At 40.9% G+C, this 17,053-nt stretch overlaps 1 protein-coding gene across 3 annotated transcripts in view; it reads right to left on the reverse strand.

The window, feature by feature from the left end:
- The window catches only part of FMN1 (formin 1), a 415,126-nt gene that overhangs the window by 38,817 nt on the left and 359,256 nt on the right, over positions 1–17,053 (reverse strand). For all 3 annotated transcript variants that reach the window (XM_044231844.1, XM_044231846.1, XM_044231845.1), the window contains one exon: positions 3,373–3,424. In XM_044231844.1, coding sequence (XP_044087779.1) covers positions 3,373–3,424 — 52 coding nt within the window. The remainder of the gene's footprint in view (positions 1–3,372; positions 3,425–17,053) is intronic.

The following is a 17,053-nucleotide window of genomic DNA, read 5'->3' on the forward strand; positions in this document are numbered from 1 at the left end:
TATATGGACTGTGGCGTGGAAACACACCAGTAGAGGGTTATGTAACTGACAGGAACAGGCTGTGAATTTCTTACAGAAGCCTGGGGCTTCAGAACTGGAGGGGACTTACAGGCCAAGTCGTCTCAGGTTCTCATGTCTGAGATGAGAAAACAGAGACCTGGAAAGATTGAATGACTTTACTCGTGGGCAGAGCTGGACCTACCAACTCGCGTCCCCTGATTCTCAGGGAAATCGTTTATCCACTCCACCCTTCTGTCGCTCGTGCTCATCGACACAGGCATTTAGGAAACAAAAGTCTTATTCCTTTTTTTTTTTTCTTTCTTTCGGTTTCCACATTAGACACAGGTGCCCCCCAGTAGAGCCCATCAGCATCGTTCTTCTCTTCCTTATGGTCGATATGGAAGTACCCATGCTTGTGCATTAATAGAGAAGAGAGAGTCTTTCCCTCTTAGTATTCAGAGGAGCAGAGGACTTCCTAGCAGGATATCGTGAAGAGGGCAGGAACTCTGGTCACTGTGCCTCGCGGGTCACCGTCTGGACTCTTGATCCTGAGACCCAGAGGCTGCAAATGCCAGGGTCGTTTGGGGCGTTATCACAGAGCTTCAGAAAAGCATGTCAGCATCCTGGAGGCTTCACTTTTCCCAGCCTGCACTGGAGCTAACCCTGAATGCTCACCACCTCTCGTCCTGGGGGTTTGGGAGGCACTGCTTGCTAAGCTTCCACGGGGCAGAGACTAAAGGAAATAGTGAATTTCAGCATGCCCCCTCCCCTGCCAGCGCCACCCCCCCCCCCCCCGCCCCGGGTATGTTTTAAAAACTAAGAAAGCAAGTGAATTCAGAAGAACAGAGCAAACACAGGCCCAGGGGGTGGTCTGGCTTTGGCACTCTGCAAATTTGACAAAGATGGGCCTTATTTGAACTCAGGGTTATCCCTTTGTTCAAGGAGGAGCTAAAGGGCTAGAATATGAGCCTACAACTGCTTCATAAGGTCCAGACTACTGTCCTCCTGAAATCTGATGATACTTAACAGCCATTTTCCAACAGACAAAGGGGCTGTCGTGCTTTCTGCAATTTCTGTTTCTCAGCAGGTAACTCTCAAATAGCTTCCAACTTTTATACGACTGATTTCTAATCATTTGTTAGGTTCCATAAAACTTCTTTTCTTCGATCTATTCCTTCCCCCATCGCGGCAATTCCTTGTCTGATTCCTATCTTTTTCATTCGGCTAAACATTTTTAAAGCACAGACAACGACACTATTGAAGAGCCTGTGGCGACGTGAGCTGTTTTACTTTTGTGTGCGGAGATGCCAGAGCGGGACGTGTCCCCTTACGGTTTCACACACGCGCCTCTAGAAACTGCTTAGGAAAAGCAAACATGCGGTGGCCTCAGAGTAAATTGTTTCTCTTGAGAACAAAACAGAAGACTTTATTAAATCTCACACGAATATTGCAACATTGACCACCAGCCTCCTTAAAAAGTGCAGGCAAACAACTGTGGCTTCTACATTAAAGATGGGATCTAACATATTTCATGTAGGACATGAAAGCTGCACTACCTTCACCACAAAGTCACGGAAAACACTGACAACTAAAATTTATGAGCCCCCTCAGCATAGCTAATGCACAGCAGCAGCTCTGGCCCCGCGGAGGTTGGCCCCCCTTTTTCCTTAAGCAAGAATCTTGAAGAAATATTAGAAAGTTGACATCCGCCCTGGAAAGCCAAATTTCTGTTTGGCCCGACAGCAGTGTGCCATTGTGGATGGTCTCTTCTGGACTCACTATTCTTCTGGAACACGAACATATTTGCTTTCCACAGGAGGAAGGGAAAACTTAATATAGGGATAAGGCTGTCCGAGGGGCACAAAAATCTAAGAACATCATCATGTGTTTTGATTGCTTGGGTTTTCAAAGATGATATATCCTGACTCAAGAACATGTCTGCACTTAAAAATGCAGGATTTGCCTCAAGTTCACTTTCATCTGCATTTGAATTTGATTGGTAGTTGGAAGCAGGGCAAGTTGTTGGTACCCATCAAAGCTGATCTGACAGTAGGGTCTATAGGCTTTCAGAACTCTTGGAAATTGTGGCTAGACAGGAGGAAATGGTTGGTTTCTGGAGTTTGTTCATTTGCATTTAATGAACTCCTTGCTTCAGAGATCTATAAAGCTCGCCGTCCTTCTAGGCTATTTCCTACCCCTACCTCTCACTGAGTGTTCTAATACTTCTCGAATTGGCACCAGCACCATGTGTCAGTGTTCTCTGTGCTGAAGATGAGAATATGCTTCAGTATATTTTCACTCACCCTTTCAAGAGTGGAGGCATCGCCAAGCTGACTAACCTGGTCAGCTGACAAAAATAAAAGCCTTTATCAGAGACCAGAGCCACTGATTACTGGGTGAACTGGATGGTTCCGTTCTGCTCTCTAATAAGAGAGGGAAGAGCAAAAAAGAGGTCTGAAGTGGGTGAGGGGAGGGCAGAAGAATTCTGAGGTCTCTTCCAATTTCTTTTTAGATACAAGGGTAAGACCCTTATCCCCACTTGCCCCCTGTTTCCCGTATCCTCTCAGATCTGAGGAAAGACATAATAATAAATCTCTTAGGCATCTGCAATAATTGGTTTCATCTAGTTGTAATGGTGGGAAGGATCACATTGTTCCTAACTTCCATAAAGTGGCTCAGGAGCAGAGAAATTTGTTGTGAGGCAGAGCGCGTCATGACGCGATGCTTGTCACTCACTTCTGAATGGTTCTGTGCTCTCTGAGGAGAAATATTTCCAAGTCTCATCATAGAGCTTTCCCTTCAGATTCCGATAGAATCTAACTGCTCATGGGTCTCAACAAATGGGGCCAAAAGAATGGCTAGTCAGACAGAATGCTAAGTAAAATCAACCAGTCATAAAATTTAAAAAAAGTGCTGTGTTGGGGCTCCTGGGTGGCTCAGTTAAAGCTTCTGCCTTCAGCTCAGATCATGATCCCAGGGTCCTGGGATCAAGCCCCACAGCAGGGGGTGGGGGGGTTCTCTGCTCAGCAGGGAGCCCGCTTTCCCCTCCCTCTGCTTACTTGTGACTTCTGTCAAATAAATAAATAAAATCTTTTTAAAAAATGCTGTATTGATTCCACTTATATAAGGTATCTACAGTAGTCAAAGTCACAGAGACAGGAAGTAGGAAAACAGTTACCAGGAGCTGGGGTGGGGGAGGAGGACGAGGCTAGTTTTGGTTTAATGGGTACAGAGCTCCATTTGGAGATGAGTTAGTTCTGAAGACAGACGGTGGTGATGGTTGCAGAGCAATCTGACTGCACTGAAAAATAACAATCATAAAAAGGAACACCTAGGCAAAGAAAGGACTAAGGCCATGTCAGAGCCACTTACCTTTTCTGTGCATTCTCCAAGTGACTTTCTTCCATTTTATGCTCATTTTTGGCTGTGAAAGAGAAATAATTATTACTAAAATGGTGTTTTCTTCCATCCTATCTTTTGTGTCATCTTCTAACTTTGGTTACACCCATGTGTTGTCAAAATAATTCTGAATGCAGGGGTTGGCAGCCCCTACCAGATGCCCTGGATGGAGAGAGTTCTCAACTGGCTATATTCTACATCCGCCCCCCCCCCCCCCCCCCCCCGCTTTCTTGAGAATGGCGAGAGCTAATGGTGGCCATATAATTTACTGTTCTCACTGGGACACTCTTGAGAGTGGAGAAGGTGATAACTAATAATTACATCAGTACAAAAACATAAATTGGAACAATTCTGACCAGATTGGCACAGGTGGTCACCCCAGCTATGGCTGGCCTCTTGGTGAGCTTTGGCATGTACTTGGCACTCTCCCCCCAACCCCAAACATCAGAAACCCAGAACCTTTTACAGCGGTTCTGCTCGGGTTCAAACAAATTCACTGGAACCCTTGCACACACTGTCTCTACACACAGAGGCTCCTTTGGCAGTCTGGCGAAGCCTATGGTCTCCTTTCTCAGAATACTGTTTTTAAATGCCTTGGAAAAAAAATACTTAAGACTACTAAGGAAATCCATGATACTGTGATACAGCTCTGAATTTATAGATTAAGAACCAGTGTTCTGTAGGAACAATATTTATTTAGGAGGTTTCATTTTTAGGTGGTGATTTTACATATCATTCTCTCTAATCAGAAAATAATACTATTATACATGATAATAACACTTCTTCACATTAAAAATATCTAGAAAAATAGGGAAGTCATTATCTATATAAGGCTTAAGGTTCCTTTCATTTAGGGCTACAATGATATCAAGTGAACAGGAAAAGAAAGTCAGTCATATCTACCACAGCCCATGACATGAAACTTCATGAAAGATATTAAGGGATTTTTTAAAAAGATTTATTTATTTATTTGAGAGAGAGAGAGAGAGAGCATGCATAAGCAGCGGGGAGGGGCAGACGGAGACAAAGAAGTAGGGTTCCTGCTGAGGAAGGAGCCTGAGTTGGGACTTGATCCCGGGATGCTGGGATCATAACCTGAGCCGAAGGCGAACCCTTGACTGACTGAGTCACCAAGGCACCCCATATTAAAGGATTTAAAAATACCCGTATTTTGCTAAGCTTAGCTCTGCCATGTATGGCCTGTGTGACAGTGGTCAAGTTATTCATGACCACCTGCCTAGTATGACTCATCTGCCCTATAAGAACAGCCACAGTGACTACAGTGACTACCATCATGCAGCCGTTACAAAGATTAAATGACATAAGGCACATCAAGGGATTGGCACACAATATATGATCAATGAATGGCATGAAAGGTATTATTAATGCCCCATCATCATCATTAACTTCATCACTGATTTTAAAAAGTCAATTTTATCAAGTTACTCCCCTGCTCAAAACCTTCCAAAGGCTTGTCGTCACCCTTGATATAACTGCTAACATCTTCAAATGCCCCCTGAGGCCCTGCAGGTCTGCTCCCTGGCTCCTCTTTGACATCACTTGCTCTCTCTCATGCTACTTCCTTTCCAGCCTTTCTGCCGACTTACTGATACTTGAGCACATTGAGCACGCACACTGGGGGGTTCTTCTGCACTTGCTGCACCCTGCCCACTGTCTGTGCATACTGGCTCCCTTCCTGTTTTCGGGTTTCAGCTCAGATATCACCCTCTCTGACCATTGCTACACATCCCTGTCCTCTTCCCCAACTCTCTGAATCTCTACATGTTAACCTTTTTTTCTGCTCAGCCTCTATCTACCTGGTAGACTATTCGTTTTCTCATGCATTTATTATATGACCATTGCATGCAAGCTCAAGGAGAGAAGCAACTTCATCTGGCTTGTTTTCTGCTGAGCCTTAAACACGGGAAGAGTGCTTATAAAATAACTTATTTTAGTTGAAAAATGCATATATTGGACAAATGTTGTTTAGAAAGAAAGATACTAGGTTTCCTAAACATAAAACTCGATAGTTAGAATACAAATATAGACTAAACAAGAATGTCAGGCTGAAGTTGCATACTATTACCTCCAAGGCCCGTAAATGTCAATGAACAGAAATGACTTTTTTATATTAAAATAATTCTGTTTTGATAATGATACTACTTTAGGTAAAATCATAGTTTTGGTCATCTTTTGAAGTATGATTTCCCCAATCCTCCTAGTAGGGGTCTCTGTGAATTAGTCTCCTTCTTAGCCAGTCAGACAGAAAGAAGAGACCAAGTCTCTGCTAAAAGACAAGTCCTCCAAAATGGGAAACAAACAAGTAGTTTGTTCTTAGCCAGTGATTCTTAATTATGTGCATGGCCAAACACAAGGAAAAATTCCTTTGAGGCTTGAGTGATAGTCCTGGAGCACCTTTGCTGTTCTCCCTGGTGGTTTCTAACTGGCTACTTCCAGGCAGGAAGTAGACTGTAGTCAAGCTGTTTTTGCATATAAATTCACTGACGAGAAATACCCTTTCCACAAGGAATTAACCATTCAATAAGATTTTGGAATAGCTCTCTAAATACGGTTATTTGGGAAAAAAGCAGCATTCAAAATGTAAAAAGAGGGGTTATCAAGAGGCCCAATGCATACCACAGAGCTGAGGGCTTAGGAGGAGAGAACCTTCAAGAAAATGAGAAGAACCTAGAGATCTTAATTTTTCCCTAAGCAAAGGGCCTATTTACAGATAGAAAAGGCAGACACTTCCATGGTGTGACGTGGAAGCTCTACCAGCCGAAAATATTTGTTCCATCAAAATGTGTGACATTTCCGGTCATATCATTATACATTTTCAGTCTTCAAAGTGCTCTAAGCCAAACAAAAAGACATTACCTGGAAGGAAAATGTTTAAAGACTGGAATCACAAACTCAAATTCTAGTGTCAGCAGCATATAAGGCAACTGTAGGCCAAGCAGAAGAATCCTTACATTCTAAAACTCTATCCCTTGCGTCTTGATACTAGAACTGACAGTCTCAGTGTAGGTACGCCAAGAGGCAGTGGTAGGAAAATGGGAAGGCCTTGCCGCATGGAAGGGAGGGAAGGCACTTAACACTGTTACCAGATCTTCCACCTTTTTCAGAGAAGCTAAAATTTTAAATGAATGGCCCCAAATTAAAAAAAAAAAAATTTTTTTTTTTTTCAAATACTATAGGACAAAGGGAACATTCCTGCTGGCCATATCGGGATCTGCAAGCTCTGACTTAAGCCATTAGTAGCAAAAGACACAATCACGTAGGTGGGTTTGTTCTTTTGTTCCATGTGCTAGACCCTATTCTAGATGCTCAGGATCCCCCACTGAAGAAAGCAAAGGTCCCTCTAGAACCTTCATTCTAATTGGGGAAGGCAGGCAATTAAACCTGAGAGAATAAGATCCAATGTGAGTGATTTTTGGTAAGGGGTAGCAACAAACATTTCCAGAGCATGGCTTGTCGCCTATAGGACACTTCATGTGGATTCTTGAATTAGGGTGCCAGGGACAGCCACGGTATGCCACATAGATACTAGGCACCCAAGCACCCAAAAGGGTGACAGTGTCTAAATGGAAGATAACAAGTCTTAGGTGCAAATAGTATTTACCTTACAGCTTTTACTAGCAGTGGCCCTGAACTTTATCTATGGGATTTAGTCTTCTATTCTGCAAAGCTACACGGACAGTAGCATTCAGGTGTTTCCTTTTTAGCTTACATTTCCTACTACGAGTGTGGTGGGGGTAGGGGAGGCTTCTTAGAAGAGTTAGATTTGGAGAAGTTGACAGATAAAACCAACATGGCACCAGGGGACATAGAAAAGTCACAGGCATCCCCAACCTTGCCCTTCTTTCTTCTCTTTCTAGCACAAGAGGCTGTCTCACTATCTGCAATGAGTTAAGTATGTGAAATCAGAGGAATAAAGTAATTGCTTAGGATGAGGACACTCTCACATTTTAAGAAAATAAATGCAATGAGAAAAACAAATCAGAATACTAAAAATGAGAATTTTCACATCAATTCTGTCTTCTGAACTTCTGTATCAAGGCTGTGGAGACACTGTGATGATGGTGAATTTCTGGCAGTCTTTGGAGAAGGGTGAGTGGCAAGTTTGCTTGATGATCTCCCTACACATACTATAATTTTTCTGTAATTGGTAGAACTGTGTTGCTTTTCTTAAACTTCAACTTTCTCCTTTAAAGAACAATACTTTTCATAATTCTATGTCACAGAGAGAAAGCAACATGACTTCTTTGGAAGGTATTTCTTTTCCTCTTTCTTTCTTTCTTTCTTTCTTTTTTTTTTTTAGAGATATTTAATGAGCCTTTACTGAATAAAGACCATTTGCATTTGTGTAAAGCTTTAACACCTTGGAATTTTGTTTCCTGGTTCACTGATAGCCACTGTCTCATTAGTTATCATAATGTTACCCCATAATAACCAGTGTGAAACTGGTGGCCAAATGAGTGAGGCAGAATTCAGTGTAGTTAACTTTTAAGCCCCAACTTTCAAGCCCAGCTCTGCTACTTAAGTGGCATGGCCAAGTTGCACGTTTCAGTTTCCAACTCTGCAAAATGAAGATGGTAGTGTCTAGGTGCACCAAAATATGAAGGCTACATGAAAAGGGGCCAGTGCTTACTTGAATCAGAATCTCTGCAATCAAACCTCTGAGGGCTCCACATCCTGTTGAGATTGCCAGGAGTTCAAGCTTCCAGTGGCATGGCTGTTTTGACCAAGTTAAATGCAGGTGTAGCATAGTGGAAGGAAGTTGGGCTTTATGTCAGGCTGGTCTGGGTTGAATTTGTGCCCTATCACTCATTAACTGAAAGACCTTGGGGAAGTCACTTAACTCCTCTGAGCCTTACCCATAAAACTGGAATGATAAGATCTACCCTGCAAGGTGATTGTGACTCTTGGAGGTACCGAATATGAGAGGTTATCATAGCGACTAACTACTCTCGGCACTAAAAAATGGCGGCCATTTATTATTTCATTGGCTAGAAGTGAATGCTGGTAGTCATTATTCTAGCTCTCTGACTTTGGAATTAGTAATACAAAATTTCAAGCAAACATTCCTTTCTTTCTTTCTTTCTTTCTTTTTTAAAGATTTTATTTATTTATTTATTTGAGAGAGAGAGAGAGCATGAGAGGGGAGAAGGTCAGAGGGAGAAGCAGACTCCCCATGGATCATGACCTGAGCCGAAGGCAGTCACTTAACCAACTGAGCCACCCCGGAACTCCTGTTCCTTTCTTTCTTAAGAATGTCTACAACCACCCTCGGTAGAGGATAATTTTGCTTTGATCCTTTCCAGGTCAGATCCTCACTATTTTCACATTTCACTCACAAAGCTGATGACCTTACCAGGGCGCCTAAGTCTTGTTTCCAGGAGGGTGTTTCCTATGTCAGACCTAAAGTCATTTTATTTGCTGTTGCTGCCCATTTTGGTCTTATTTAATCCTCAGGAAGGAAAGACAGAAACTGACTTATAATTTTGCAAATTTACCTGGAAGTCAGGGGGGTAAGTTGTGAGGGGCTTATGATTTTTTCCATTTCATCATCGTTGAGTTCTCAATCTTTAGCCTGATTAAGTGAACCATCTCTCACATACTATGTGAAAGATAATGACTTGGGTCTAGTTTAAAAAGGTAGTTTTTGAGAGCAAAGATTCCTTCTTTAACCTCTAGGCTCTGTGACCTATAATGGATTCCTTGCATAGCACCGGAAACCCAGTTCTCAGCATTGCACCTGAAATGCCAACTTAGAAGGCAAACTGGACTATGCCACTGCTGTGTTTGTGTACTCATTAGTGTCCTCTCTGTCCAGGACGAAGTATGCTCATGTTGCATAGTAAGCCCTTCACAACCTGGCTCCTGCCACTTCCCACAACACCCACCATGCTCCTGGCAAGTGGGACTCCTTGCTGTTCCCGCCACTCAACCTGGTTTCCTGTACCTTTTTTTTAGGGACACTGTTTCTTCTGCTCTGAATTCCTCCTCCTCCCTTCCTTCTCCTCTCCAAACACTCCCATTGTAAATGTCTCGTCTTCCTTTAAAAAAAACCAAGCTTGAAAAAGATATGTCTTTCATTAGACCTCCATGGGGTCTTTCCTTCACTGAGTGGTGAATGGCTCTTTCTGCACAGTTCCCACAACATTGTGTTCACGTATGTGGGGCACAGTATTGATATTATTTGCTGGCAGTCTGCTTCTCTGATTTGCTGGCAGACTTGGTGCTTCTTGAGGGCAGCAACCAAAATCTACTTCGTAATGGAGTAATAAATCTGTGTCTCTCGACTTTAATGTCTTGCAGGTAACTCCACTTACTTGACAGGTGAATCAAGTGACAACAAGGGACCCACACCAGCAGACCAAAGTCCCTGCTCATTACCTCCCCACTGAGGGATCAGAGCCCATTTCCCATCACAGCAATTTCTAATCTTTGTCTTCTTTTTTTCAACCAAGTAGAAGAGAGTCTAATAAAATCAAATGTAAGAGAGTACTGGTTTTCATCCGGATCTTATTTAGAATGATAGCATATACAAAGAACACTGACCCTTGAATTTTGTTGGTATCAGAATATAATTTTAAAATAGAGTTATTGTGAAAAGTGTAAAGTTTTTATGAATGTCACTTTGAGAAAGTATTCAGACCATGAACAGCCCAGTACCAAATTATTCGAAGTTTTATGCTCAAGAGGGAGGGTGGTATTCATGCACAGAAAGTGGCTGAAGAAGGACATCACTCTTCAAAGAAAGTGGGGGTTTTATGCCAAACATAATTAAGTCATATTTATGGATACCCATCTGGGAGGTAGTTAAGTGTGGAATGAGGGCAAGGGATAAAGGTTGGAATATCTTCCCAGTGTTCTTTACACAGTCTATTACACTTTAATATCCCATGGTTTATGGACCTGACATGGTTGGTATAAACCAACAGGACGCACAGTAAAGAAGCTGTTTTTATGGCAGCTCTACAAACAGAGGAACCAGGTGATGCTGACAAGGAAACAAAGGGACTGCACTCCACTTCATGTGCTATCCATCTGATGCAAACATGGCAGTCATTTTTCATTGCTTAGAAAATCACCCTGTCATGCACTTTCCAGGAGAAAAGAATGCTTTCAGCAACAGAGGGAATAGCACACTGACACCAGAAAGAGGGATGACTTTTCAACATTTGCAGAGCGGGGAGTAGATACTCGTATGTGGAACCGCTGAGTTATGGGGGGAGATGTCTTATGTTTGCCTTTTTCCTCTCGGTATGCTTGCCCATGAAGGATGCTATCCTCCTCTCTAAACTTCTTGTTTTATTAAGTTTTCCTGGTGGTGGTTAAATTAGAAGGAGGATCATTTCTGGTCTGTCATACACTTTACATTTGCAAATAATGAGTTGGATGATAATGTTGAGGAGCATAAGGGGCCATCCATGAGAATTTCTGTGTAAACTGGTGTGAGGTTGGGTAAAGGCATGCTATCAAGCTTCCCAGTATCTGGGTATAATTTGATTTCCAGGTCACCTGTCTAAGGCCAAAGTAGAGTGAAACTCAGGCTTTTAATGAAAGTACTAAGCAAAAGATATTGTATCCAAAGACCTTGAAGAGGCCTTTAGAGTCATAAAATCAAAGGAACCCAGTTGCAAGGAGTCTTAAAAGTCATTTAGTCCAAACCTTGGGCTGATGCTTGAGTCAGGATCCTCCTGTGTTAAATGAGACTTTCTAGAGCTCATCTTTTCTGCCATTTTTATTGGCCATTTTCAATTGCCTTTATAACTATACTGAACTGAATATTTTTATGAGCATCAAAGAAAAACTAAATACTGGTATCATCTAACTTGGGCACCTGGAGCTTTTCTTCATCTGAGCTGCAGAATATGGACGGTGATTTGACCAACTATTCTCTCAGTCTCCCTCATTTCATATGCACAGAAATAGCCCCATTCTAGATGGCAGGGGGATGTCAATTCACTACACACAATGATGGTCTTGGGGCAACAGGGCTTGATTCTCTCATAAATGGCTGAAAACATGGAGTCCAGATGCAATCAAGCTTACAAATGACTTACGATTTTACATCATTTCCATTCCTATATTTCAAAACTCAGGCATAATTTTCAAATACCTCATAAAATATCTTACTTGTATAATAATTTGGATTAGAAAAATCTCCCTCATTCTATAATGAAAAGAACTATATGATTCTCTTATATTATGGGATGACTGTAATCATTATTTGTGGAGGTGAGGAGTATAGTTGAAGAGATCACAATATAATTCCAAGTGCTCATCAGATTATGCTTCTGGTTTGTTCTCTATAGTAATTAATACAAAGTAAACATTATTTCCATTTACAATTCTATCAGGTAACAGGAAACTTGAGAACTTGAGAAAGTTTGTCAGGCAATATAATCTATAACCTACTACAACCTAGTCCAACAATTTGTTATAGAAATGAGAAAGTGAAACACCCAAGTTGATGAAATGACTTTCCTGCATTCAGGTCTCTTGACTCGTAATCTGGTTATTTCCAATGTTCTCTGCTGCTCCCCAACAAGCTATATTTTTCTCTAGAATTCTCAAAAACTTAGGTGGTATCTTGAAGCTGCATGCACCACACTGCACATTTTTCATATGAGTATATACATCAGAGAGAAAGTGCCAAGATGGAATTTCAGCTTTCATTCTAAATTTCCTGACTCTTGATGCTTTAAAGCAGTCCATGGGGATAAAATTTTAGAATGATCCAGTGAGAGGCTCATTAACATTAATGGGAGTCAGGTGGTTGCATTCTCAAACAGGGCCTGAAATTCTCCATGTTATCTCATCTTATAGGCCCATATATACCTTTAATTTATCAGCATTAATAGAAGTGACATCTCTTTTGAAAAAATGTTTTTACTTGGAGTTATTTCTTTTTTTTTGGTTCAATTTGATAGAGAGATATCACAAGTAGGCAGAGAGGCAGGCAGAGAGAGAAGGGGGAAGCAGACTCCCTGCTGGGCATCAGCAGACAGCCCAAAGCAGGGCTCGATCCCAGGACCCTGGGACCACAACCCGGGCCGAAGGCAGAGGCTCTAACCCACTGAGTCACCCAGGTGCCCCACTGGAGTTATTTCTTCACAAATACTTCTAAACAAACATAAAGTATAATTTTCACTTAGAGAACTCATATAACTCCAGTTTTCTGTGGTGTCTATCCTGTCTCCCTGGCGTCTCATTCCCAGTGGGAAGGTGTATCCCTTCCACAAGACTTTAGAATTTTTTCAAAGGTCATGTAGGGATAGTGTGAATTCTGTAGTCTCATCATTCAGGGAAAGGACACCAAATTAATCATCATTTAGAAAGTCTTAGGAATTTCAAAGAAGCAAGATTCATAAGAGGGCCGTCCCCGTTTTGTTTCATCCAGAACCTTGATGACATTTCAAAGACAATGGGGTTCAGAGTCACAAGGTTCTAAGTAACCATTTGGTGATAGGTTGCAGATATATTGACAATGAAAGAAGTTCTCCTTTCCCAAACAACTCTGTCCTATCTTGATATTAGCACTAGCCTAAAGATGTATAATTATTTCTGGAAGGCATGGACTGTGCTTTTTAAAAAATTTAGATTCAAAATGCTTAGCATTCGAGACTCAAACTTAGTGTTTACGAGGAAGTAATTTGTTGCTTCATTGGTTGGTGAGAACGACTACAAAAGCCCTGCTAGTCTGAATTTGTAGGCAGGTTGATGAGCAATGTGGTAACAGGCTCCAGGCTCATTTTTCTTTCTGATTTAAAGTAGAGCTCCTCCAGAGTAAAGGTCGATTTTTTATTTCATAGCATTTCAAACACTTTTTTTTTAACTTTTTTTTTTTTTAAGATTTTATTTATTTATTGGACAGACAGAGATCACAAGTAGGCAGAGAGGCAGGCAGAGAGAGGAGGAAGCAGGCTCCCCGCTGAGCAGAGAGCCCGAAGTGGGGCTCGATCCCAGGACTCTGGGATCACGACCCGAGCCGAAGTCAGAGGCCCAACCCACTGAGCCACCCAGGTGCCCCTCATAGCATTTCAATACTTGATTTTCAACAGGTATTTCTTTAAGCACTGCATTAACAAATGGAAAAAATTGGCCCTGAGTGTTTCTTTGGGTTTCTCATAACCGCCTCCGTTGACTGTCCGTTATTGAGAGCAGTCGCTTGATTCTTTATTTCTCAACCTGTCCATCTGTATACTGGATAAAATGAACCTTCTAGCTGAGAACCAGCTAGAAGAAACCTACGAAACTGCCCAGTGTAAACCTCTCATGCTCTAGTTTATAAGTGAGTGAAGTTAAATAGTAGGGAACTGAATAAGTGAATATTGGATTTTATGATACTAGGACAGTGTACTGAACTGTGACCCCTTCAGCCCACCAGTCATAGCTAATGGGATCTGAGGACAGTCAACCCACTCGCTGATCAGTTGCTGATGAAATAGTTTAATACAATTGGCTGGAATAATCAGACTGATGGTCTTGGTGGCGAAGATGAAAATGAGGATGAGGGTGAACATTCACCGAGTACTCAATATGTGTCAGGTAATATGCTAAGGGATTTACATACATTATTTTACCCTTCCAACTCGTATCAGAGTTCTACACGGTGGATAATAGTGGAAGCAAAGCTCCAAATTGCTCCATGACTTTCCTGCTGTTGGCCTTGGGCAAGTTGGTTCACTCAGCTAACACTGAGTTTTCTAATCTATAAATGGAGGTAATAATAGGACCTATATTAGAGGTTGTAATACTTAAATGAGATGTTGGTAAGGTGCTCAGCCATTGTACTTGGCACAGTATTCAGTAAATGACCGTTATAGCAATCATCACAACCACTACCACAATTCTCAGTTGTCCAGTGATGTTTGCTTGTTCAGCTTTTCTTGGGCTCCTGTGAGACTGATCTTGAGTAGTTGAGTACCCTGTTCCTCCTTGAGGAACGTGTCTGTCCTTACAGTAAGCTTCCTGAGACTTGAAGCAAACACGCTAGATCCAAATATCCCACAAATTGAGTTTTCAAAGGACAGCATAAGAAAATGCTGGGACAGTGATACAGAAGACTCAGAATGTGAAGCAGGAGATACGGTGTGACTGAAATTATGGTAAAATGCATATCGCAGAAATCAGTTATGTATCTATTAAAAATACCAGAAAGTAATATACCAAAATATTACAGTTGCTATTTCTGCCTCCCTGGTTGATATAGGCTTTTTGTTTTTCACATGTTTTTCATTGTTTTTTTTTTTTTTTTGAAGAGCTAGCATCATTTAATATAATTAGAATGACCAATGTTATTTGGAAGGAGCACTTGAGCACACTGAAAGTGAGTGATTTGCCCAAGGTCATCTAACTGGTTTGGGGCCAAAAGAACTTGTGCCCTTACTCACTATAGCTTTCACTATACCGCATTGTTATTCTTCATGTGTCCCTGCTGAAAAACTCTAAAACTGTCATATCATCATAGAAAATGAGAGAAGTCATAAATGGAGAAAGAAGCATTTGAAAATTTAAATTTAAATTTTGAATTTGAAAAGTTAAATTTAAAGGCCTAACCACCTACATTAAAGTTCTAAAGCCCTTTATTTGTATCTTACACACACACACACACACACACACACTCACAAACGTAAATTTTACAGTTTCCATAGTGTTACCATCCTACATCTCTTAATGAATTGTTCAGGAATATATATGATACAAAGAATGGTTTTAATCACATTATAAAGATGAAAATGCGGACAAAAGCTGTTATATGCATGGTCAGAGAGCTTAACTGATTAAGATTGATTTTAAGTAATCAAAAATGAGTGGGGGAAGCCATGCTGATACATCAGATAAAATAGTACTTCGTGCCCATATCTTTACAAAGGAGATTTCCTCTTCATCTAGATTTATTTATATGGCACCACTTGTACCTTTGCAGCAAGGGACATTTGTTAGGTAATTGGAACTCTCCCTTTGGAAAAATAAGTATTCAGATATTTAATCATGAAAAGAAATGGACCATTGGAAGGTCCATAAGTAATCCCATAGTGCCCATTGCTATCCTTAAACCAGTCTTCTTTTAGAACCCTGGCAAAGACTAAGTATACTTGGGAAACCAGATCTATAGGGGAACGAAGAACTGAAAAAAATTTAACCATCCTGATAGCTGTTATTGCTCCAAGTATCAAAATACTTTATCTGATTCTCTTTCTTAGGGTCAAGAATTTGTCATAAATTGGTCCGCTAGAAATGGTACCAAAAAATTACCCGAACTTCAATTGTTGTGATGCCACCAAGAATCTAGGTGCAGGGAAGGTAGTGACAGTCTGTTTCTCTGGAGATGTGTCCAAGAAAGGAAAGTACTGGGAGAACTGGGATTCCCAGAGAAGACAATGTAGAAGATATTTCCTACATGAAAGCATGCTGAATTTGCTCTGCCAGTAGAAGTTATGTAGAAGGACCATTAGCATAAGGCATCGTTATCCAAGTCAGTAAAAAGAGACAAAGAAATGAGGTTTGGTTTTCTTTTTTTTTTTTTTCTTTTTTTTTTTTTTTAATTTTATTCATTCATTTGACAGAGAGAGAGAGACCACGAGGAGGCAGAGAGGCAAGCAGAGAGAGAGGGAGAAGCAGGCTCCCTGCTGAGCAGAGAGCCTGATGCGGGGCTCGATCCCAGGACCCTGAGGCCATGACCTGAGCCAAAGGCAGAGGCCCAATCCACTGAGATACCCAGGCGCCCCGAGGTTTGGTTATCAACCTGACCATGCTATACTTGTAAGTCTGCTGGGGTAAACGTGCTGATGGTGAGTTTAATAGAATTTGAGGTGGCACCTTTGGAGTCCACTTTCACCAAGAACTGTCATCCTCCTCCTCCTCCCCTTTTGTTGAATCTTTATAATTTCCCCCAGATTTTAAAATAACTCCTCATGGGAGGACATCTGAGGGGGAAAAAAAGAAAAAACATAAACACAGTGCAGAAGGTCTTCTTATGTAATGGCCTCTGCTAATATTTTGACTCATTTCCATAAAGGTAGGTGTTTGTTTATAATCACAAAGCCATTTGTGCTGTTTTATATTGTTGAAGTCATACTGAATGTATAATTCAATTTCTTGCTTTTTCATTTAATGTGTCGAAGCCTACGTCAACTTTCAAATGAATACTTTTAAGGACAATTTATCATTTATCATTGAATTGGTAATGACTGAAAAGAATTATTGAAAAACAAGCCTTTCTTTCAAAGTGGGTATGAAATCTATTCAAATATTTTAATTTTTTAGAATCCCAAGAAAGCATTTCAAAATAATTTTTGACAACATTTTTTCAATAAGATCTTGTGGGAGAGAAATGTTTGGCTATGAAGGACTATTAAAGTATTATCATATGTAATTAAATTGGAGTTTTATCTTTTGATTCAACTTGGAAATAATCTGTTTCTCTACCCTTCAGTTTTCTGCTTTCTGTAGCTTAGACATGTTTTAGATGGCCACAAGTGTTAAGATCATGTCCTATGATGTAAAATAAGCTAAAATTTCTTTCCACTATGCTTAAACCCAATATATCTGTGCTGTATTTGGAAAATACAAGATAAAGAAAATATCTTTTTTTTTTTAAAGATTTTATTTATTTATTTGACAGAGAGAAATCACAAGT

The sequence above is a fragment of the Neovison vison genome, chromosome 13 (genome assembly GCF_020171115.1).
Source record: "Neovison vison isolate M4711 chromosome 13, ASM_NN_V1, whole genome shotgun sequence".
NCBI lineage: Eukaryota > Metazoa > Chordata > Mammalia > Carnivora > Mustelidae > Neogale > Neogale vison.